Source organism: Gopherus flavomarginatus, chromosome 1 (assembly GCF_025201925.1).
Source record: "Gopherus flavomarginatus isolate rGopFla2 chromosome 1, rGopFla2.mat.asm, whole genome shotgun sequence".
NCBI classification, from domain to species: Eukaryota; Metazoa; Chordata; order Testudines; family Testudinidae; genus Gopherus; species Gopherus flavomarginatus.
The window spans coordinates 271,741,398-271,765,749 of record NC_066617.1 but is presented as its reverse complement, the minus strand read 5'-3'; the positions used below and the strand labels follow the sequence as shown (position 1 = coordinate 271,765,749).

The following is a 24,352-nucleotide window of genomic DNA, read 5'->3' as shown; positions in this document are numbered from 1 at the left end:
AGCTAGGAAAGTAAAGACCAGAGGGAGTACTGAATGCTATTACCTACCTACAGACCTCTTGGAAATTATGTTCATGCTCAGAGAAAAGAGTTAGGGAAAACTTAAGTAGATTGTAAATTGGTTTAGCTTCTTTAAGGCAATGCTAGGACACCCATTTCATTGGAAAATGCCTCTAGGTTGCTCTGCCTATGATGATCTATGGGCCAGGGACTATGCATACACTTTATCTGCAGTGTCTTCTTCAGCCATACTCTTCAATTTACAAGAATAGAGTTACAGCTAATGTAAAAACTTTCAAAAAATAAATGAGGCTAATGTTCACAATATTCATTTCTAGCTCTATTTTGAAATGGGCTGAAATGCCAGAAATTTGACTTGATACTATTGCCCTTGTACTAGAAAACCTCCCCAGTAGGTAATTAACCCATCTACCCACCAAAAAAAAAAATGAAAATCACAAGAGCTTGATTCTGCCCCCTAGGCTTGTTTTCCGAGGACATCAGTATAGTATGTACTAAGTAGATTATAATACCAGGCAGTACACAGCATGTAGCTGAGTGTGGGGCAAGCCAAGGCACCTGATGTTAACACTTACATGGTAACTTCCACGCATTTGTTAATATCACCTTAGTGTATAAAAGCCATTTCTCAAAGCTGATTTAATTTTCTTAACAATTTTAATGATAAAATATTTAGTTATGTTTTGAGGGCTAACTCTCCACTGCACTACTTTTTCCTTCCCATGCTTAAAATGTTACTAGCAAACAGTGGAGACTAAACAATCTAGAGGCACATGTCATCGTGTATACATACATCTTCAGTTGCACAGCTGTTCCCATCTTTGGCACATCACTCTGTGGATGGCTTTCACTTAAGCATTATCGTTTATTCTCTTTCTGTGTTTCTCCCTCCTTTCTGTCTTTCTTGTGGTAGAAGATCCTCTAACTGTCAGTGACTGTTCTGCCCTACCTGCTGGACTGATCAGTGATCAGCGGCCTGTTTCCATTTCATATGTCTGCTGGTACCGAATGCAAAGCCTGTCCTTTTATGATATCCTCCAGAGTAATGAGGTAACAAAAAAAATAAGGAATACAATTGTGTGTAATTTAGGTCAAACACAATTTTGAACACAATCCAATTTTAAAACTGAAGAGAGAGGCTAGGATGGTTTAAAACAAGGTTTTAAAAATACATTAAATGTAAACCCAGTGCAGGAAAGGGGGTGGGGGAATGTCAAGAATACTTTAACATCATTCTTGGTAAAATGTGTTTTACCTGCTGATTGTTTTTTTCAGCTAGTAGCAGTTAACCAGAGCTAGTAGAATTAAATAGTCATTGCTCCAAATTCAGGGGTTAATTGACAGTACTATGTATTGAGGACTGTGCAATATTTAACATTATACAGCTGTACAACTAGGGACACAGTGTTGATGAATGTTAGTTTGAAGCTTATTTTACAGGCAGAGAATTGCTCAGCTGGTACACTAGTACCACATCTGCACTGTAAGGGTATTGCACAATCAGCTTCCAGGGTGCTGAGTCCTTCTTGGGTGCCGTAGCAGCTTTGTTCTAGGTTTAAAAAGAGCAGCTAGCAGCACAGCATGCAGAAATACTGTAGGAGCCACAGAGCTGTGGAAGAGAGCATTGATTGTACATGTATCCGTGGGGAATGAATGGGCAGAAATAATAGGACAAAAGATAGAAAGAAAAACATGACAGTAGAAACACTGTCTCTTGTTAATTATAAAAAGGAAGCAGTATCTGAAAGAGCCTCCATTCAGGCACTGTGAAGTGGAGGAGGACTAGGGGAGGCTGAGTCACCTAAGCAAAGGACATAGGATGACATTAAAAAGAAGACAAAGGAAATCTGTTGAATTTCTCATGATTAAAAATCCAATTGCTTCTAGCACCATGTAGGGCCCAGGGAAAGAATGGGACAGGCAGGCTGGATGAGAGGTGGTACCTTAGGCTCCTAAAGACAAACTGACAAAGGCCAAGAATTTTTTAAAAAAAGTTATAGTAGTTTAAGATCTGTGCAAAAGAGGTAAAACATTATTTAAAATTTAATTGGTTTAGGTTATATTTCATAGCTTCTGTTTAGTTAGTTTAAGAAAAATGTAAATAGCTATTAATAACTGTACACAGGGGGCTTAATGCATTAGTGAAGAAAACTGCCCGTTTCTAATTGGCCTCTAAAAGAATACTAACTAGTGCACTAGTATATAAGTAATTAAAAACTTAATTGAAAAGTATCATATTAAGCTATCCCATCCAGCAAAAGGGTTTCTGCATCTAACAAGGTAACAGCAGATCATTTTTCTTATAAAAAATAAATTATAGACAAGCCTCATTTAAAGAATTAGAGGGATTTCTGATTCTGAAAGTTTAATACCAAGTTTAATGACCAATAGGAATAATATATTCATTTAAATAGAAAAGTAAACATTCTTTACATGAGGTTTGGCTACTTTCCACCATTGTTTATGATCTCGCTGTGCGTGTCTATTTTACTACTTTCATCCATTTCAGAATCAGCTCTCTGGAAACCTGTTAAGAAAATTCAAGAACAGCAATGGGTGGCAGAAGCTCTGGGTGGTATTCACCAACTTCTGTATGTTCTTCTACAAATCGCACCAGGTAACAAACTACACAGGTCTGAAAGGCTTATGTGTTTTAGAGTATAAACACCAAGATAAGAATTCAGCAAAAATTCTGTTCTGCGGCAACAGGGAGGAAAAAACTGACATTGGTCAGGAGCATTATAGGCAGGGCTGGTAGCATCACCTATTATTAGGCTATAGTTTATGGTACTCTCCCAAATGATGATAGATATTACTACTCATGGTTTAGTGTATAGCCTTCTCATGACACTTCTGTGAACACACATTGATACAGTTCCATAGGTATATGCCCTTGTGATTTATAGGCAAGTTAAAAAGTTACAGGTCCCAATCCCAAGAAGCTTAAAATCTAAGTTGTACATAGCAATGAATGCCAATTAACTAAGGTAAGGGGGTTAGACATAGGCATCTAGGGAAGAGAACAGAAACCAATCATGAAATAAAACTGTTACTTACCTTACACTAACTGGTTCTTCAAGATGTTTGTTTACATGGATACCACTCTAGGTATGCACATGCCCCAGGTGCACAAAAGGTGACTTTTGGCCAGCAGCGTCTGTTAAGGTTGCCCGGTCACCCTGCATGTCTTCATTCTCCTCATCTGAAAGTATAAAGGGGCAAAGCAGCCCCAACTGCCATTCAGTTCCTTCACCAGTACAAAATCCCCAACGGTAGAGGACTCCAGTTTAGTGGGAAAGGAGGACAGGTTGTGGGATCCCGGTAGTCAAAACATCTTGAAGTACCACAGTTACTATAAGGAAAGTAACCATTTTTCTTGAGTATTTGTCCACGCAGATCCCATACTAGGTGAACAGTAAGCAGTGGGCTCTGCAAGGTGATGGGTACCAGAGTCCTATTTAAATAAGGACTGTAAGACTGGCCTGCATCTGATATAGAGGCCGACTCTAAAGAATAATGGCTTGTAAAGTACGTATGGAGCTCCAGCTACCCACTCTACCAGATCTCAGGTATAGGGATGCATCTTAAAAAAGTCTAGGCAGTTACCTGGGCTCTAGTGGAGTATGCCTTGATTGGAGAAGGTGGAGTTAACTTACTCAGTTCATAATAAATTCTAATGCAGTCCAACACCTATTTTGAGAGTCTTTGTGTTGAAACAGCCTATCCTCTGGATCTGTTACCAAAGGATACAAGTAGCCTTGGTGATGTGAAGTAGGTTTTTTGTCCTATTGAAGTAATATGAGATCGCCCTTAACACAGCCAAAGTGTGGAGTGTAACTTCTGCAGAAGAAGAATGGGGTCTTGGAAAGAACACTGGTTAAGTGAATAAAATTATTTTTATTTGGAATCCCATGACTGCTTTAGGCAGAAATGTCAGGTGAGGACAAAAAGTAACTATCATCCTTATCTGAGTGATGGCTCCTATGTGTATTCCACTTGAGGTGCACATGTGAGGGGTATGCACCTGAGACCAGAATACTTTTCATTAACACGTCAATTGGTCTGTGCCTATACCCTGCACCTCCTTGTGCTCTGAACCAAGGGCATAAGGGCAGAGCAGACTGACTGCCTCTACAGTTACTTTCTACCACTTGTTGTCTAAGATGGAAAATCTCTAGCGTCTGCTTCTTTAGCTAGCATTCTTTGTTTTATTAGTATAAATAGTTCTCCTGTTCTGATAACAGTTGGTTAATTTTAGGGTTAGGGTTAGTTTGTATTGGTCTGAGGCAGTAGCCCCCTCCAGGATTCAAGATCTCTGCATGGTCTGCCCCTCGACTTTCCTGCTCAGTTATGGCCTTGACACTTGTGTATTGCCTGAGGAAAGCTCACATCCCTTCCAAGTCTGCCCTAGATTAGAACGGCCAATAACAGAAGCCCTTTTCTCCCACTAGCTACAGGGGTCAGATATTAAGGTCCCATGCAGGCCTGTAATCGATGTGGTCCTAGCAAGAGAGGTTCTGATACCATCCACCATTGGTATCAACAGTGCCATCCATTGATACAGAGGCCTTGTTGTTCTTGGATGAATCTGAGATCAGTGGGAATGCTTTGCTGGGTTTATCATCCTCACTGGCTGAGATGGTCACACTATCACCACTGGATGATTATAAACTGTTCCGAGACATCCTAAAGACAATGTTGATGCAAGAACAAATGGATATAAACTTTAGATCTGTGTATCAACACACAACAGAGACAGCATAAACAAACTGCCAATCTAATGAAGGCATGATCTCCTTTTGGATGATGCTAAAACAACTGGATCAAATATGTACAGGCGTTCCACTGTCTGCATCTCTTCCTTTGAAGATTCTGATCATGGATGCTTCCATGCAGGGGTGGGGAGCAAACCAGGACCTACTGGAGAACGGTGGAAAGTGGTCACCTCTTGTTACCCCTTTATACCAATGTGCTGGAAATCCAAGATATTTGGCGTGCAGAGCATTCTTACATCTCTTTTGGGGTCTTGCCATGTAAGTGCTTACGGACAATACTATGCCAATGCATTACCTTGACAGGCAAGGATGTTGCCCAGGGTTTGACTGAACCCAAAACTCTTGGTAACTTTACTCTCTGTGAGGAAATAAATCAATGGGGACACAGCCATGTGGCCGACAGATAGGTCATGCAAGCAGGCAAACAAAAGTTCTTTCACTCAAACCTCTACTTTATTTAGTCTCCAGCACTTACACAGGTCCTGCTTAGGAATTTACCATGGAAAGTAGATCATGCTATTTTCAATAAAGAATGTTATAAACAGGTGCAAGGGACCCAGAGAGACTGAATTAGTCCAAACAGAAGTGGCTTATTGAAATGTCAAGGACTGGGGTGAGATCATACTTTGTTTCCACATTTTCTTGTTTACCAAGTTACCTACGTCAAGTCTGGCCTTATAGAAATGGATTTAATTGGTGGACAAAATAATGAGAGGATGGGCTTTTCCATTCATCATGCCCCTTCTGGCATCTTAAAGAAAGAGACTTTGTGGGGAGAAGGGCAGAAAGATCAGAGGGAGGCTACTGAAGCAAGCTTCACCATCATGGCTGCCACCCCTGCCACCTCTTGGGCCCCCACACTTGTCTCATGCTGATCCTGAGAGATGTCCAGACCAGGCCAGGGAAAGGGATCCAGATGACCTCACCAGTTCCAGCTGTATCTCAATCACCACCTAGGATGAAACAGAATTGGACTCGAAAGCTGAAATGAGTTGCTGCTGCTGCTGCTTTCTTCTTTTACTCAAAAGGACATCTTTGACAGCATGTGGGAGACTTTCAATGAAGGGAGATTTTCCTTCAAAAACTCCCTCCAGCAAAAGCGAATAAGGGATTTTTGTTAAAATGAAAGCCTTATTTAATGCTTTACATTTCAAATGTTTTAACGGTTAAAGATACAGAAAAGAAGAAACGAACGGCTAAAAGATATTTTTAATGGTGTATTTGCTATGGTACTAAGCAGGATATCAAACCCTGGACCTTGTTTAACACTGTTTAATGTTGGACAGTGGCTGGGTTATATGAACACCTTTGGCTCCTCTAAATTCAGTCTACACATTAATTAATCAAATGCAAGCTTTGGCAGAGTGGAACTCAAGTCAATATTTCAGTAAGACTCCTCTTTCTCACCTCCAACCAAGGCTACTGCTTGCTAGTCACCAAAAGTGGAATCAGTGTGGACAACCACTCAAATTCTAGTTTTTCAAGATGTTGTATATGCAGAGTCCATGACCTGCTCTCTGGCTCTGCTACTCGCCATCCTGAAACTTTGGATTTTTACTACTAAAGGAGTTGAGAGACAGCTGAGATCATCCTGCCCCTTAAATGCTCAGTTACAGGGATTGTGATGGCTTCCAGGGCACAGGCATGTCCCCAGTGACACTCCAGAGAGACTGATAAGTCACTGACGAGAGAAATATCAGGTAGGGGAGATTCAAGTTCCAGCATAACCATCAGCTCTCCAGATGCAGAAAAAGTAGTCAGGGCTAAGGTTGACAGTACCTTTGCTTCAAATAGTGGTGGCTTTAATACTTGAATAGAAATAGGGGCTGGTGTACGTCTCTTGTCAAGGTGGGGAACTGGAGCAACTGAACTCAATGATATGGAAGAAAACAGTAGGGAGATGACAACTGTAGCTAAAGGGGAATAGTGCAGAGTCTGTACTGTAGTAGTCATAGTCAGCTGTTCAAAGATAGAGCCAGTCCTACAGTCGTTGACTGGTATGTTTTCACTTTCTAACCTATAGCAAGGAGGATGATTGAGTGCCAGGAGCAATGCTCCTTTTCTGCTATGGGCACTAGGAACCAGTGAGTGACCTGAGGCATTCAGTGCTAAAGAAGCAGCAGCCATTGAGGAGCCAGGTCTTCTTTACTCCCAGCTCCTGAGTCTCTTCAGGTTAATCTCACAGGCAGTTGAAGCACTAATTGAATATAGCTCTGAAGTTGGTAGGAGCTTCTTTCTGACAAGGTCTCAGAACCGAACATCCCCTCTTCATCACATCCTCTAGCAAAAGAAAATTTAAACAAGCCTCTCACATGTTTTGGGTGTGTGTCAAAAGAGGCTTTTGAGACACATGCCTCTGCAAGGTAGGCAGTTATAAACACCTGTTCTGACAAGTTTTAGAGCCTGGAGATTTGGCCACTGGAACAGTGACTCAAGAGCCAAGGTAAATGTCCTAAAGCACTTTAAGCTTTTTTCCTTGTGCTAAAAAACTATTAACTAGACCAGGAACAATAAGAAATTGCTATAGCCACAGGGTACCAATGGAGTGAGATATTCCATCTGGAAATGAGGTGTTTAGGGACGTTCTACTTTTTATGCCCTTGGTTCATAGAATCAGAGGGTTAGAAGGGACCTCAGAAGGTCATCTAGTCCAACCCCCTGCTCAAAGCAGGACCAATCCCCAGACAGATTTTTACCCCAGTTCCTTAAATGGCTCCCTCAAGGATTGAACTCACCACCCTGGGTTTAGCAGGCCAGTGCTCAAACCACTGAGCTATCCCTCCCCTTGAGGGACTCAAGGACATGCAGGGCACACGTATGGCCCTGACAGCCAAAGGACTCTTATCTAGTGCATAAGCTCCTAGAGAGGACTCCATGTAGCCAAATACTCAAAGAAGAAATGCTTGTTACATCCTGTAGTTACCTTTCCAGGTGACAGTTCAATAGGATTTTTACATCTAGAAAGTAGCTTTTAAGTGATGCAAGGAAACTTGATGCTGGGTTCTCTTTAGAAACAGCTACAGCACTCTATTGCTTCTAACACCTTTTAGTTGAGATGAGGCTATTTGAGCATAATAAACCTTTTGCAGAAAAATAAACATCATAGCTTTACAAAATGCATAGGGCCCTCTTATTTAAGATAGGTTGCATGTAGCAAGAATAGGGGGATTAAGTTTAGTACTGTAAGCAAGTGAGTGAATGTTAATTTTGACATTACACAGTATAGATTTCTTCTCATGAAGTAAAGCCACATCAGTGCAACATGACATGTTGATAAAACAAATATTTTTTCCATGTAAGTATGGGAAATTTTTTTTTGTTTCTATAGTTGAAGTTTTGTGACCCAGAGTGCACTTGATGTCACAGCATTTTTCATCTTTTGTTTCTAGGACAATCATCCTTTAGCCAGCCTTCCTCTCCTGGGGTATTCACTTACCATTCCTTCTGAATCTGAGAACATTCACAAAGATTATGTTTTCAAGTTACATTTCAAATCCCATGTGTACTACTTCAGGGCTGAAAGTGAATACACATTTGAAAGGTATGTCAGTTTTCTGCAAAGTGGTGACTTTGTGCTAGGTCAAGCCTGCACAACTCGTAAAGCAGCAAGGGCCATATTATTCCAAAGAAAACAGCTGAGGGCCAAACCCTCCCCCTCCCGCCCACCCCACAGAAACAAACCCTCCTTCTCTAGCACTGCTCTGCCAAAACAGCGGTATTGAACCTTGGTAATATGTTATAGCAAGCCCCTAAGGTAGTATAATTAAGGTAAAAGAAAAATGTATTTTTGCTAGAAGTAGAATAAGATCTTCCCCCTAACTTTGTAATCAAGTGCCCTGTTGAATGAATGAGGTGTGACTGAGGAAGGCGTGGAAGGCAGCACCTCCAGGCAGCTGCAACCCTTGGAGAGGGGATGGGAGCCAGACCAGATCAGTAGAACAGGTCAGCCACCAACTTGTAGCTCGTCTCCTCAGCCCCCCTCCCCTGCTGCCAGCTCACCTGCCCCTCAACCCCCCACAGCTCGCCTGCCTCCTCCCCCCAGCTCACCCCCCCCAGCTCTCATACTCACTCCCCGCCCACTCACCTCCTCAGCCTCCCACCCCCTGGCCAGTGATGAGCTGCCAAAATCTTAACCACCAGTTCCCTCCTCACCTCCCAAGGGGGTCATGACCCACCCCCCACTCCCTGGGACTCCTGCCCCATCAGGCCCCCTGTGTTCCTTGAGGCTTGCTCCATCCCCCCCCATCACTGTCCCCTGACTGCCTCTGCCCCATCCAACCCCTCCTCTCATTCCTGATGCCCCCCAGCCAAGATCCCTGCCCCATCCAACTGCCCCTGACCCTGACTGCTCCCCACCACCCTCCTGACGGCCCCCCTATTCCCCACCCTCTGACCGCCCCGACCCCTATCCACCCCTCCCAAACTCCCCTGCCCCCTATCCAAACCCCCACCCCACCACGCTGCCTGGAGCACCATATCAGGCTGAACTCACAGCCCCTTCACTTCCCATGAATCAACTGTTGGTGTGGGAAGCCTGGGAGGGCTGAGAAGCAAGGGGCAGCTTTGTGCTCAGGCCTGGAGGAGGTAGGTGAGCTGGAATAGGGAATAGTTCCCCTGTGTGTACACACCCCACCCCACCCACCTGCTGTGGTGCGGGCAGCCCCCCTGCCCCAGCTCCCTCTCTGAACACAAAGCTGCTGCACTGCTTCTCTTCCCTCCCAGGCTTCCCGCACAAACAGCTGATTTGGAGGAAGCAGGCTGGGGGGAGCTGGGGCCAGCTGCCAGCTCACCTGCCCCCTAACCACTGCCCAGGGCCAGCTTTAGGCCGATTCGCCCAATTCCCAGGAATCGGGCCCCACGCCTTAGACACTTACCCCGGGTCCTTGGCTGCGATCTGCTCAGGGGTCTTCCATGGTCCCGCTCCCTTGAGCGAAGCATAGGCGGAAGCGCGGCAAGCCCCGCGACCCCGCTTTCCCGGCTGGAGCGCGGCAAGTCCTGCTTTCCCGGCTGGAGCTCTGGGCCTTTAAATAGCCCCCGGAGCCCCTCACTACCCCAGGGCTCTGGAGGCTATTTAAAGGGCCAGGGCTCCAGCTGCCTCTGCCACCCCAGTCCTTTAAATAGCCGCCAGAGCCCCGCTGCCCCTATGCATTCCCCAGGGCTCCCACGGCTATTTAAAAGGTCCAGGGCAGGGTAGAAGCTGGGGAGCCCTGGGCCCTTTAAATAACCCCCAAAGCCCTGGGATAGCAGGGAGCTATTTAAAGGGCTGGGGCTCCAGCTGCCTCTGCTGCACCCCCTGCCCTGCCCGCAGCCAGCTCTGCACCCTGTGCCCACAGCCAGTCCCTGTCAAACCCCCTGCCCTGTCTCCAGTCAACCCCTGCCACAAGCCAGCGAGCCCCACACACACTGCTGCGCACACCCTGCCCTGTCTCCATCCAACCCCTGCTGCACCCCCCTGCCTGAAGCCAGCCAGTCTCTCACTCCTCTGTCTCCAGCCCTACCAACCTCTGCTGCCCTGCCTGCAGCCAGCCCCTACCTCCAGCCAGCCCCATGTCCACTTGTGCCCTGCAGTTCCCAGGGCAGTAGCCCTGCACACCTGCTTCAATGACAGGGGCAGGGAGCAGCTGGGACCCTCACATGTGAAACAGCAGTCATTAATAACCAATCAACAGTATATATGATGCAATCTACATAATATAATTTTATTATTTATATAGTTATGGAAAGTAAATAATACATGAAAGAAATGAAAGGCTTTTTCTTCCACTTTTTTTAAGTCATCCCTGCCAGGGCCCTGCACTTCCTAAAGCCAGCCCTGCACCTGCCTGCCTGCTTGCTTCCTCAGCCCCCCTCCCTCACCTGCCGCTTGCCTACTCACTCTCCATGCCCTCCCACCCCCCACCAAGCGGGCTACATGTTGTGAAGGCCTGTGCTAGGTCATTCCAATGATGTTAGGTCAAATGCAAGCAAAGTGAACTGTTGCAAGACTCAATACAGCCAACGCATTCATTATGATTAGAACATTGCACTACTTAATCAAATTGAAGATGCTGTAGGAAAGTAGGGTACCAGGAGGTAGCAAACGAGAGCTAGTTCTGTGAGCTGCCACACGTTTTGAGCAAAAACTCTATTCACCAAACTTCCAGTTATATACTAGAAATAAAAGTAAAGTTAGTTTTTAAGTGAACTATCTGGCTAAATGTGCAGCACCAACACAAGCAGGGTAATGTGCATCAGTACATTTTATTTATGGAGTATAAAATAGCCATCCACCTAGCTAGCATTCAGTAGCTGTGCAACATACATGTAACTAAGCTGCCTTCACCCCAGATGTCTCTCGTTTTATAACTGCTTTGGGGGCAGGGATCATCTTGTTTGGGGTTCTGGTCCATGACTGGGGCTCCTAGGTGCTATGATAAGGCAAATAATATTAGTTGCTCCATTTGCTATACCAGAGGTGGGCAAACCCTCCTGTCCTGGGAGGCTTGCCCCGGCCCCTCCCCCACAGCCTCAGCCATGCTCTGGGCAGTAGGGCTGCATGTTCTTGCTGGTGCTCAGTGCTGTGTGGTGGCATGGCTGGCTCCAGTTGGGCAGCGTGGGAAGGGGGCAGGGGAGTTCAGGGTGGTGGTCAGGAGGCAGGGGTGTGGATAGGGGTCAGGGCAATCAGAGGATGGGGAATGGGGATAGAGGTCCTTGGGGGGCAGGATGGGGTGGCAGGGGCCAGTTGTTCTGGGGGCAGAAAAATGAGAGGAGGTGTTGGATGGGGCAGCAGTCCTGGGGGATCAGGTGGGGGCCAGGGCATGTCAGGCTGTTTTGGGAGGCACAGCCTCCCCTAACCAGCCCTCCATACAATTTCAGAAACCCGATGTGGCCCTCAGGCCAAAATGTTTGCCTGCCCCTGTGCTATACGCTACACAGTTTTGCACACCCCACAATTCCAAATCTCCAGAACAGAGACAGGGTGTAAATAGGCTAGAAAACTGGTACTAACATCAACTCTCCACTGAATTTGCTTTTACCAAGAATAAACTTAGTTTGGCTAAAGCAAAGATGTTGTGTGTAAGAAGATGATATGTGAACCAGCAAAGTTTGGAAGTGCCTCATTTAAAGCATTATATTGTTACTATGAATTTTTGCGTGTCCAGTGGGCTGAACATGTCATGGTGTTTGTTTAAAAAAAAAAAATCCCTTAAATTGTTCTAATACCTGAGAAATACACCAACCAAACATCTGATTTTCTTCTATAGCAAGTACTTTTTCTCTATCATACTGCTTCGAATTAACCCGGCTCAATTAGTGATGGGACTGACAAGATACCTGTCAGAAGGAGAGCATGTGTTAAAACCAGTTCACTACTGTAAATTGGGAAGAACATCCTGAAAATAAGAATGGACAGTACAGTGTAGTTTAACAGCGTACGTTTTCAGAAAGCCTTCCTTGGCTATTTACCTCATTTTGTCTTTCCCCCACAGATGGATGGAAGTGATCCGAAGTGCCACCAGTTCTGCCTCACGCACCCATGTTCTAAGTCATAAAGAGTCTCATGTGTATTGATGGCTAAACACGCACCAAGCTGACCATTCTAGCAGTTGCTGCTTTTCTAGAGGATATTTGAATATATTTTCTTCCTTAAAATTGAGTACAACTGTTTAAAAACAGCACCACAAATGGTTTTGCAGCAACTTTCATTGCATCAGCAAAGCTATTTAACCTTAAGTCTTTCACACCTTTCAACTAGTTTCATGTCCTGTATTTTTTGTCATTCTGTGCGCTGTTTTTTAGCTTGTGCCAGTATTAAAATATTGTCCTTATTCGAGTGCCAAATGCCAAAAGACATTTCCTTGCCCCAAAGATTGCACCTGAAAAAATAGTACAAACTAATTTGTAACTTCACAATCTCTAGTGAGGCAAATGCTATTTCCTCTCTTTTCATAAACTTTTTTTAATATGACTATCTGTAGACTGCTGGATTTTCACAGTATACACTATAAAGATACACAGTAAGCAGTCTAACAGCAGTGAGGTAATTTTCAGATTTAATTTTTCAATCTTTCTACATACTATTCAAGGAATTACTAATTTTCTATCTTAAACAGTTTACAGCTCACCAATCTCATTTCATTTTGGGGTTACATATATCTGTAGTATAAATTTATCTTGCCTTTTTCTGGGTGCAAGTTGACCAAAATTGTGTATCTGTTAGTTTTGAACAGGGAATACTACTTGCAAAATGACTAGTTTTAAAAATGATCGGTGCAATATTATTTGGGCTATTAATGTACTGTGAATGGTGTGTACAAGGAGAAATTAAAGGCTGCTGTGGTGTTTTGCTGTTTGTTTTACAAACTTGACAAAACCTGTACGCTGCAAGAACCACAGCTATTTGTGACTGAGTAAATTGAAGAGTGTTTTTGGTAATTAAAGTGGACTCAAACACTATAAACTGATGGTACTACTTTCCCAAGCTTTCATGATGCCTGCATCTGAGTGCAATTGTTCCATTTTTCACGCAGGAGTTGTAGTGGCCTACAAACTTTTTTGAAACTTTAGTCCCTCTAGAGCGGTACTACTACTATCTCAACAGATTATGACTTTGTTATATATAGAGGGTGAAAGCTATACACATCAGCTGAGACATTTACTCCATTTGCCATAATTATCCATGTATTTTATCTAACAACATTTTTGGATCATCCATTGGTCCGATCAGAATGTCAGGAATCACTCTACAGTAATCAGTCAATTTTCTTTGTTGTTTGTATTATAAACATAGGTTCAACCTACTAAAACACACAGCTCTATCCCAGTTAAGGGCTCCTTTCAGGGAACACTGCATGAAGCCAGAGGGGCTTGGATAAATACGGGAACCACAAAGAAAGGAGTGGGGATTATTCTACCACATTTTTTTTAATTGTGTAGCTACTGGATTTGTTAATCATTTGTCCTTACACTATGTATAAAATGGTTTAAGTATTGCTCACAACAAAAGGGAATAAAATACCTCACAACACAATCAAGCATACTGCAATTTCAAGGCAAAACTTTGTCATTTGTCTTTTTTTTCCTAAAAACGTCAGTGATCTTTTAGTGCTCCCAAGAAGTACCAAATTGCTTTCATGCTGAAAAGTTATTTAGATTTAATTTGTACACCCGTGCGAACATTTTCAAAAATAAGAGACTAACAGTCTTCTAAATCCTTATTATATACACAACTGGGTCCTTTTGAAAATGCCACCCAAGTGACTTCAAACTACTAGCCCTGATTGCAGAGAATAGTATGATTGATTAATTTCAGTTTTCCAGATTTATAGCAGAAGGCAGTGTTAGTTGCAAATATAACACAAAACTGATAAACAGCTAGCTTGTGCAAGAGTCTGTGGTGTTCTCACTGCCAGGATGTTATAGGCCTTGGACGTGTCTTTTTTGGCATAAATTTTTTAGGAAACTAGAGATTTTTTTTTCTATTTGTTAGTAGACATTCACGTAAAGAAATAAGTTCAAATAATGCTCTTTACTTTCTGTTTTATAATCTTACATTTCTAAGGAGCTAGCACTATGTAAATAACATTGTGATTTAAAGTTAACTTAAAATGTATTTTAACTACCCTGAAAGAAGTTTTTATTGAGTGCTGAACACTCAAAGTGATAATTCAAGCAGTTACCTGTGCTTTTCCTTAGAGACAATTACCTTTAACATGCTTGCTATATGGAACAGCTCAAAACTTTATCTTACTGTAGTGGATAATATTGAATTATTGTACAGAGTGAGTACTAAAAATATTACAGTAGGTATGTTTACAGCTAAAGGTTGTTGATTTGTTAACTATATTTAGTTATAACCATTTTTAAAAGGTTGATTCATATAAGGGAAAAAAATGCAAGAAAAATTTAGAGCAACTAAGCCACAGAGAAACACTTCGGAGAACCCACAGTACTGACTCTCTGTTAGGCCTGGTCTACACTAGGGGGCAGGATCGATCTAAGATACGCAACTTCAGCTACAAGAATAGTGTAACTGAAGTCAACGTATCTTAGATTGACTTAGAATCACTTACTTAGCATCCTCGCGGCATGGGATCGATGGCTGACGCTCCCCCGTCGACTTTGCTTCCGTCTCTTGCCGAGCTGGAGTTCAGCAGTCTACGGGAAAGCAATTGGAGATCGAGCGACACTACACGCGATAAATTGATCCCCGATAGATTGATCACTACCCGCCAATCCAGTAGGTAGTGTAGACGTACCCTTACAGACCTAGAACAAAGTGAAGAATACTCACCAACCCTAGGGAATCTGCAAAGAAGGTGCATTGCAATGTCCCAGAATTTATCTGAAATGTGAATATGGGTGTGTAGAGATATGAAACAGGGAATAGATAACCAGACACAGACTGATGAATAATCAACAGCAGGTTTGAAAAATCCAAACAACATTTTAACACAGATTAGCAAACAGCAAAAAGTATTGCTGGGACAAGTTAGGTAAGGGGTGAGAGAGATTCTAGGAAGTCTTTAGTACTGATACTTTTAAAACTACAGTCTGGTATAGTTCGGAAGGTTTAGTACCTTTAAGAATACAATGACACTAGCTTTTACTTCAAGAGATCACAGCTCTAATCCACCACTAAGATTGCAATAAACGATTGAGTGTCTAGGACATTTATATATACACACAATACTGCAGATAGACCAAGTGTGCGCTGTCAGCCACCTCATTTTAAATTTTCTACTTTCCAGTGGTCATCTTTCCCCCTTCAAAGATAAGATGTATGTATGTTGAACCACTTTGCTGTCTGAGTTTAAACTCTTTAATTGTAAGCAGCTTTTTAATCTCAGTTTCAGACTATCATGAGCTCTACTGATTAATAAGAGCTAGCTAGCTCTTAAAGATATTTTCTTTTTCTTTTTTTTTTTTTTTTAAATCAAAACCACCCTTTTGATAATTTATTGTGGGAAAGGGCAAAATGCTTCTAATTCTCTCTACCTTCCATTTAATTTGTTTTCACGTTTAAAAATCCACCCACCATAGCTTCTTTAGGCAAATGTACAAACAATATTTAATACTGCTAAAAAGTAAACTAGACTTCCTATATCCAGAATACAGCACGGACCTCCTGACACTAGGCAAAGAATAAAAGGATTAGCTTTTCATAGTGCCCTGAAACTTAAATTCAGGCTGGTTTAGAAGGAAGCCAAGTACAAACTCAAGGCCTCTTTACTGAAAAAACTATGGTAATAGCTGCCAGCCATTCAGATTTAGGGACAGCACACATGGCTATCCATTATAGCTTCTCATATTTCTAGGGTTCAAACTTGGTCAAGATTTAAAGCTCAATATGCTATCTGCCATACATCTTCACACTTCTGTTTTCCAAACTAGTTTTTTTTAATTTCTCACATCTGATCTCTTATCAGCATGTGATGCTAATTTTCACTGTGTTCTCAGTATTATTTTCCATTCTCTTAATGGTGCCAAGTATCTTATTTACAACTGCTGGGCACTGAGTGAAAAACTTATCAGCAAACCAATCCACAAACCTAAGAAATCTGATTTGTTTAAATAGTTCCTTTTAATGTGACACATTGCCCAGTGTCTATTTTATTGGGGCCTTCAGAGGTAGCTCAGTCCCTTAGTTGAGCAGCTCATATTCAGAGTATTTAAGTTTTTAATTACTATACACTAAGGGGCAGATCTCAAAGTACATTATAGCTCTGCGAAAGTCTATGGAGCTATGCCACAATTTGCACCAGCTGCAGATATGACTGTAGGTCTTAGTACTGATCTCTAGGGCACCCCCATCTATCCTTTATAATAATTATAGGAAGCAAAGTTACCAATTTTTGTTCATAGCTTTGTAACCGGGAGATGAACAAACCTTTTGGATATCTAAGCATCCCACATCCATCAGTTTTATTTTATTCACTATTCTGTTAATGGCTAATAAAATGAAGAGGCACACTTACTGTTACAACAGCCACACTGGATTGTCCCTGTCATGTAATAGTTAAAAACAAGCAATTGGTTCTAGAATTTTAAAGCACCTATTGGAGAAGTATTTTGGCACTGAAGATTTAGGGAGAGATTTTCAAAGGCACAAATGGCAGTTAAGAACCTAACTCTATAACTTTCAGTATCACCAACCACTGTTCAAGAATATATATAACAGAACTTACATTTTGGGGGCCAAACCTGCAGCTCCTCCCTCAGCTGAAAGTATGGTGTTTTTAGCAGAGTTGTAGAGTATAGGATTTTGCCCTTATTAGTATCTCAGCTACCTCGTTCAGTGGTTTGTTCTGAGCTTTTAAACAAATGTCAGCCAAATTCCACTGTTTTATTGCAATTTACATTTCTTAAATCAGTCTATGGCTTATGCCTCATTTTCACTACCTAGGAAGAGTAAGCCCAGGGGAGACATTTTTTTCCATCAGCCTGAGGTGAAGATCAACATATAGCACTATTGCTGATGCCAGCAGAGATCTGGCTAAATACTGATACAGCTTCCCAGCATTTAACCTCCCCACCCAATCACTTTTCCTTTTAAGTTTCCCTGCAATGGTACAGAACAGAAGTTTAAAATGGGTGTTCTTACCTGTCGGTATGATTTCTGCGTCAGTACTTTAGCAGTATAAAGCATTTTCAAATAACCAGCCAAATAGGAATCATCTAAAGAATTTTTGGCACCACTTTTCCAGCTGTCAGTTCAACCAGAAAATGCTATGAAATAAAAGCTAATAAAACAGTATTGACATTAAAGATGGCTAACATGAATAATAATTTATCAACAGCATACTCAGTTGCATACCAGAATACTATCCATACAAGCCTAGGTGCCAGCAGACATGACTCTTCAAAGACAAACACTCAACCACTTTAAGCACTGAATGATGTCACTGTAATAACTCAGGTAGTTTTTGAGATAGCTGTCACAAGTATTAATCCATTTGCGGTGACAGGAAACAAGACAGGGAACAGAAAGATGTGACTTTAAGATCAGATATGTTGTGACTCTATAGGGCTACAGCAAACACATACATTATAGGCAACTTGTGTGTAGCATTCCTTTCCATCCCTGCTTCAACTCAGGATATCATAACTTAAAAAGGCAGACCATTTACTAGACAGGCCATGATTTTTTTCAGCATTCCAAATATTGTGGGCCAGGATGTCCAAGATAATTCTAGTAGAATGGTATAGACCAGGCATCAGCAACCTTTGGCACGCAGCCCATCAGGGAAATCTGCCGGCGGGCCGGGACCGTTTGTTTACCTGCAGCATCCACTGGTTCGGCCGATCGCAGCTCCCACTGGCCACGGTTTGCCATTCCAGGCCAATGGGGGCTGTGGGAAGCAGTTCGGGCTTGTCTGTCTGACAAGCCAGACAAACTGCCCTGAGCTCTCTGACACTGATGTGCAGTCATAGGTGCTGACTTATTTTTCCCAGTGGGTGTACCACCCTCTCTCCCAATCCACCTCTTCCTGCCCTGCTTCAACCTCTCCCCTAAAGCCCCATGCCAGCTGCTGAACGGTGACCTAGCTGAACAGCTGTGGCTGGGGGGTGTTGACTATCCCCGCTATTTTTTTCCATGGGTGCTTGAGTCCTGGAGCACCCACGGAGTCAGTGCCTGTGCCTGAGTCTCTCCTCACTTGTAGTAGTGTATATCAGGAGCAACCCTAATAAAATCAGTAGCTCCAAACTCCTCCCTTGACTCAGTTGGCACCAGTTCCTTGAACTTGAGCATCAAGTTACGAGAGTTGAAGCTATACCTGCTCAGAATTGCCTGCTGATTGGCAATCCTGAGTTGCAACCCCCCTCCACCCTCCAGCAAGTACATTTTATGCTCAAACAAGTCCATGCGTTTGGCATTCTTAGACTTAGGTGCTGGGGCTTCTTGCCCTGCCTCTCCTTCTCGTTCACTGCTGCTACCACCAACGAGCAAGGCTGCAGGTGCGTGAAGAGGTATCCATACCCCTTCGATGGGATGAAGTATTTCCTTTCAAAGCCTTTGGCGGTGGGAGGGATGGAGGCCAGGGTCTGCCAGATGGTCTTGGCATTGGCCTGAATGGTCTTAATGAGGGGCAGAGTCACCCTTGAAGGACCTTCCGGGGCCAAGATGTCGACGATCGGTTCCTCCGACTCCACCACCACCTATGCCTGCAGACCCATGTTGCGTGCACTCTGTGAAGGAGATCCTGGTGGATGCGGTTGTCTATGGGGGGCGGTCCAGAGACAGGTGCCTGTAAAAAGCCTCATCCGGGGAGGACGACGAGCAGGCTAATGGGAGAACAGGATCCTCCTTCCCCTCTTGCTCTCCAGGGACCTCCCATCCTGTCTCGCTGGCTGAACCATGTAGATGTGGGTGAGGCTCAGGAACTGGAGTTGGTTCCATTGGGCGGGGGGCACAAGGGCGCAGCACTTCGGCACCACTGGGGTGGGGCAAGTGGCAGAAGCCTATGGCACCTGTGGTTCAGAGGTGGCCAATTGGGAACCTTTAGTTTGGGTTATATGCCCACAGGGTACAAAACGGCCACTGCACAGGCCATGGCTCTGCCCCCACCTCAGACTGTCCACGGCTCGACTGGTGCCATCCTCGCTCTGCATATCTAGAGTCATCCTCTGAGTCCGAAGATCGGGATTGGAACCATGATGGCCAGGGCGGTGCTGAGCAGAGCTGAACCAGCGCTGTGCTAGTGAGCAGTGCCGTGATGCCAGAGAGCGGTGCCGGGACCTGGATCAGTGCCACAACATGAAGCTGTGCGGGGTCGCTGAGCAGTACCCGGTGCTGGGAGCAGGACCTGCTACACAACAGGGATCAACACGTGGATTGGTGTTGTGAGCGGGAGCGCTGCTGCAAGTCCGAGCGGTGCCAAAGGATGGAGCATCGCTGGTTTGCCTTGAGAGGGTGCCACTCAATGCGGTTCCGGAGGCTTGCACGAAGGGTGGGCGACCTCGGTGCAGTCATGGCGATGAGGTCCCTCACAGCCTCAAAGGTGTCCAGGGTGGATGGTAATTCCACCTCCTCGATGACCTGGGCTGGGGAGTCCAACAGCACCGGACTTGATGGTCCACCTTGCAGGGCCGAAATCAACAGTGCTGTCTCAGTGCTGGGTGCTCCTCTCGAGGACACACCCAACTAGCCAGCTCCAGAGGGGTGGGCCTCTGGGATGGAAAGGTACTCCTTCCTTGCTTCTGGTGCTGCTTCTGCACCAGGGAGTGAGAGTGGTGCCAGGCTAGGGAGTGGCAGTGCTGCAGGTCTCTGCCAGCATCCTTTTGCAGTGCTGCTTCCACCACAGTCACCAGGGTGCTGTACACCGATAAACTCGGTGACAGGTCTTGCCACACCCTGGAGGCTGTGGTCTAAGTGCCACCTCCATAAGAAGCTGCTTGGGGTGAAACTCTTTACAGATCTTGCACTTGTTGGCTTGGTAAGCCTCCTCCAGACACTTTAAACAAGCATCATGGGGGTTGCCCACTAGCATGGGCTTGCTGCAGGACTTGCAGGTCTTGAACCCCTTGGACTTGGGCATGTAAGCCGTCCCAAGGAAAAGCAGTCAGGATAGAGGATAAACCCCCCGGCCCAACAACTAACTAACTAATAAGTACTAACCAACAACTAAGAACTAACTAATAAGTATAGAGAACAACAAACAAACAAAGCTAGGGAAACGTCGTAGAACTTGCAAAGGAAGACGCCACAGTTACAACGACCATCGCTGGAGGTAAGAAGGAATTGAGATACCAGGTTGGCAGGGTCATATATTGAGCACCATGAAGGCACCACTCCAGGGGGCTCCACAGCCTACCCAACGGGTGTTACTAGGGGAAAAACTTTCCAACGACTGTGTACGTGGTGCGGACACACCTCATCGGAATCTAAATGAGCAATCACTCGAAGAAGAACTTTAATTGCTTGAGGTAGCCCATTCAACTGGTGTTAAGTCTAAAATAGGTCAGAGACCACCCTTGGCTTTTGGGATTAGGAACTAGCTGGAGTAAAACCCCTTCCCTCTTAAATTCTGTGGAACATCTTTCATGGCTCCCATCCAGAAGAAAAGAAAATGCACCTCCTGGACCAGAAGTTTCTGCTGTGGGGTCCCTGAGTAGGGAGGGGGAGTTGTGGGGGGGGTAGGAATACATTTAAGGGAATATCTCATTTCCACTGTGCTCAGCACCCAATGGTCCATGGTGATATGGGACCACACACTGGTGAACTGGGATACGCAATCCACAAATAAAGGGGAAACAGGATCTGGCATCACAGGAGCTGGTACAACGTCCTCTAGCATCCAATTAAAAGTTCTACTTAGAGGTCCTTGGGTTTCTGGGTAGGATATTGTTAATTAGGTAGAAGGGGGTGGGGGTCTGCGTCTAAAACCCCTGCTCCATTTCCTCTGTGGGTCTTGATGGGATGAGGAGGGCGGAGTATCAGGAAGACTGGTAAGGACTGTAGTGCTTCCGTGAAGTCATGCAATCCCAGGACTTAAGTGTCGCCCTGGAGTCCTTCAGCTCATGGAGCATCATTGGTCTGCTTTGAAAAGAGCAAAGCTCCCTCGAAGGGGAGTCCTGAAGGGTCTGCTTGACCTCATCCAGGAAACCAAACTGCAGCCATAAACTCCTGCACCTATCACTGCGGAAGTCATGGACCTGGCCAGCAAATCAGCCACATCCAGGGCAGCTTGCAGGAAGGCCTGGCTATGGACTTCCCCTCATCACCAATCAGAACTCTTGCCTGACCTCTTGGGGAAACAAGTCCTTGAACTTCAACATGGACTCCCACATGTTGAAGTTACAGCTACCCAGCAGCATCTACTGATTAGCGATCCTAAGCTGTAGCCCCCTGGTAGAGTAAACCTTTCTACCAAACATTTCTTGGAGTCTTTTGCCTCCAGTCACCCCTTGAAGACCCTGCCTTCCCTCTTGTTGGCTGTGGAAACCACCAGGGATCCTGGGGAGGGGGGAAAGGATGAGTGTATAGGAACTCAATCCTGGGCAGGAACAAAGTATTTCCCCTCAGCTCTTTTTCATGTGGGGGGAAGGGAAGTGGGGGTTTGCCATAGTGCTTTCACTGGGTCCATAATGGCCTTACTGAGAGGCAGGACTACTTTTGACGGGTCCGCTGCAGCCAGAATGTCAATCAGGCTATGGGAGGATTCCTTTACTACCTCCACCTGTAAGTTTAAGTTTGAGGCCACTCTCTTCAGCAGCTCCTGGTGGGCCTTATAGTCATCCTGTGAAGGCAACACACTTGCCCCTGTCACAGACTCATCTGGGGGGGAGGAGGAGGAGGAGGAGGAGGAGGCTGGCACCAGCTGAAGATACTCCTCTTCCTCTTCTGCACTGACAGGATCCCACAAAGCCAGTTCCTGAACCTCGATTGGGTGCTGCCCGATGGGACGGAAGCATCCTTCTCTTGGAGGCCACAGAGTAGGAACAGCTCTCAAATGGAGTCCCGGTATTAGAGGAAACCCCCACAAGTTACAAAAGGGCCACTGCATTGGCATAAGCAGTGACCACTAGGCCAAGCACCCGATGGCACTCCTGTGCCGAGGTCCATGGCAGCATAAGGATGACTGGAGAGATAGTGGGGGTGACTCCTCTGATGCAAGGAGTGTGACTCAACCTCCAATTCTGACAACAATGAGCCTTCTCTGGTGACCATGGAGGCATGGTTCCCACCAGTGCTGGAGATCAGTGCTGAGGCGGGGAAGCTTGCACCAGGGCCCTCAAGGTTGGTTTCCCTCTGGATGGTACAACGGGGCCTGGAACCAAACAACTGGGGGCTACATGCTCCCTCCTGTCCACCAGCACCGATGCCACCAACTCCTGTACTACCGGTGACATCGGGCCAAGAGCAGGACCCTGATGACAGCAAATGCCTCCAGCGTGGAAAACACCACAATGGCACTCGCGCCTCACTGTCCCTCCACTGCCGATTGTTCTTCTGATACCAAATTCAACAGTGACTGTGTCAAGGCCAGAGTCTATGGTGTCTAGTGTGATGCCGAGGCAGAGGAGTGGCCTGACCTAAGTCGCACTCCGCTTGCTTACCATGCCTGGCCTTCTTCAAAGTCAGGGAATGTCTCCTTTCACCCAGCTGCTTCCTATGCTTCCTAGGCACCAGAGAATGCGAACAGTGCTGGGACTTCCAGACAGTGGGAGGAGCACTCCTCACCGATGTCAGGGTGCTCGGTGGTGAGTTCAGCTTGGCTCAGCTTGGTGGAAAGTCTCAATGCCACCTCCATTAGAAGGAACTTTAACCTGGCTTCCTGGTCCTCCTTCATACAGGGTTTAAACTCATAGCAGATCTGACAGCAATCCCTGAGGTAAGCATCACCCAAGCACTTTAGGCAACTAGAATGCATGTCACTCAGAGGCATAGCCTTGTTGCAGGAGGCACAGGGCTTGAAGCCTGGTTACAGAGGCATATCTTCACACTGGGAATGGATGAAGCCCCTCTAATGGAAAAACACCTATACTAACTAAGACAAAAACTATTTACAAACACTAACTATATACAACAGAAGAAAAAAAATACCAAGTCCACTGAGAAAAGCTTACTATAGCAAGGAGAGCAATTCCAGTGAACATCACGGGCAGTAAGGAGGAATTGAGGGAGAGCAGGGTCAGCTGGGCCCTTTACACTAGCGCTATGGCTGTGAGGCCCCAGAGAGTGTCCAAGCCATCCCAACTGTACAACTCAGGGAAAAATTTCCAGTGAACGTGCTGGGGGCACGCACAAACCTACAGTAGAATGGACATGCACAAGTACCCGAAGAAAGCAAGGCTGCTCTCTCTGGCTTCTGACTATGAAATAAAAATGGTAAGATATATCTTATGTCCTCATACAAACAAACTCACAAAAAAATGACGACTGGCCACTGATTCTACATGAGACCAACAAAAGGGCAATCGCCTTCCAAAGTTAAAATAAGGACAATACCCCACAATTACAGGCCAGGGGGAGGAATATCTGAAAGAATTTACAAATACATCAGAATACCAAGCCAATCCCTTATCAACCTTTTCCTGCAGGAAATGTTAAACATTCAAATGAAAGCAGCCTCCACAGGTCCTGCACCAGAAAACTAATTTCCCTGTGATACGTTACCCAAGGTATGTCTACGCTGCAATTAGATACCCCCGTGCCCAAAAGTCTACACTACAATTAAACAGCTCTTAGCCTGAGCCCCACGAGCCCAAGTCAGCTGGCATGGACCAACGTGTGTCTAAGTACAAGCCAGATTAAACTTAATGAATGAATGTTTACATACAGCTGCAATGGTTTATCTAAACAGTGCAACATCACATCTTCTGTTAAATTGGTCTGGCTTGTGTGTAGACAAGTCCTAGAATTCTCCATCTCATTAGACCAACTGTAAGATTACTGAATTTTATAAAGTGAAATTTATCATGCCATTATTGAAAGAGCTGCAATGTTATTTGTTTAGATGAAGCTGCAGTTTAATATATTCAGACTTCTTGCATGAGAAAACATCTTCTATAATCATCTCAAAATTAGAAATCCATTTTTAAATGTTCTGTTTAACATTACTTAAGACTGGTCAC

The 24,352-nt window shown here is 44.8% G+C and overlaps 1 protein-coding gene across 4 annotated transcripts in view; it reads left to right on the top strand.

Annotated features, from left to right (window-relative positions):
* The window catches only part of FARP1 (FERM, ARH/RhoGEF and pleckstrin domain protein 1), a 356,237-nt gene extending 340,765 nt beyond the window's left edge, over nt 1-15,472 (top strand). For 3 of the 4 annotated variants that reach the window (XM_050947801.1, XM_050947782.1, XM_050947792.1), the window contains exons 25-27: nt 2,530-2,637; nt 8,185-8,336; nt 12,265-15,471. In XM_050947801.1, the coding sequence (XP_050803758.1) occupies nt 2,530-2,637; nt 8,185-8,336; nt 12,265-12,346 (342 nt within the window). In that variant the 3' untranslated portion in view covers nt 12,347-15,471. Of the gene's footprint in view, nt 1-933; nt 1,071-2,529; nt 2,638-8,184; nt 8,337-12,264 lie in introns of all 4 variants that reach the window. The other variant, XM_050947809.1, reaches the window with a different exon arrangement.
* Nucleotides 15,473-24,352: the final 8,880 nt, after the last annotated feature.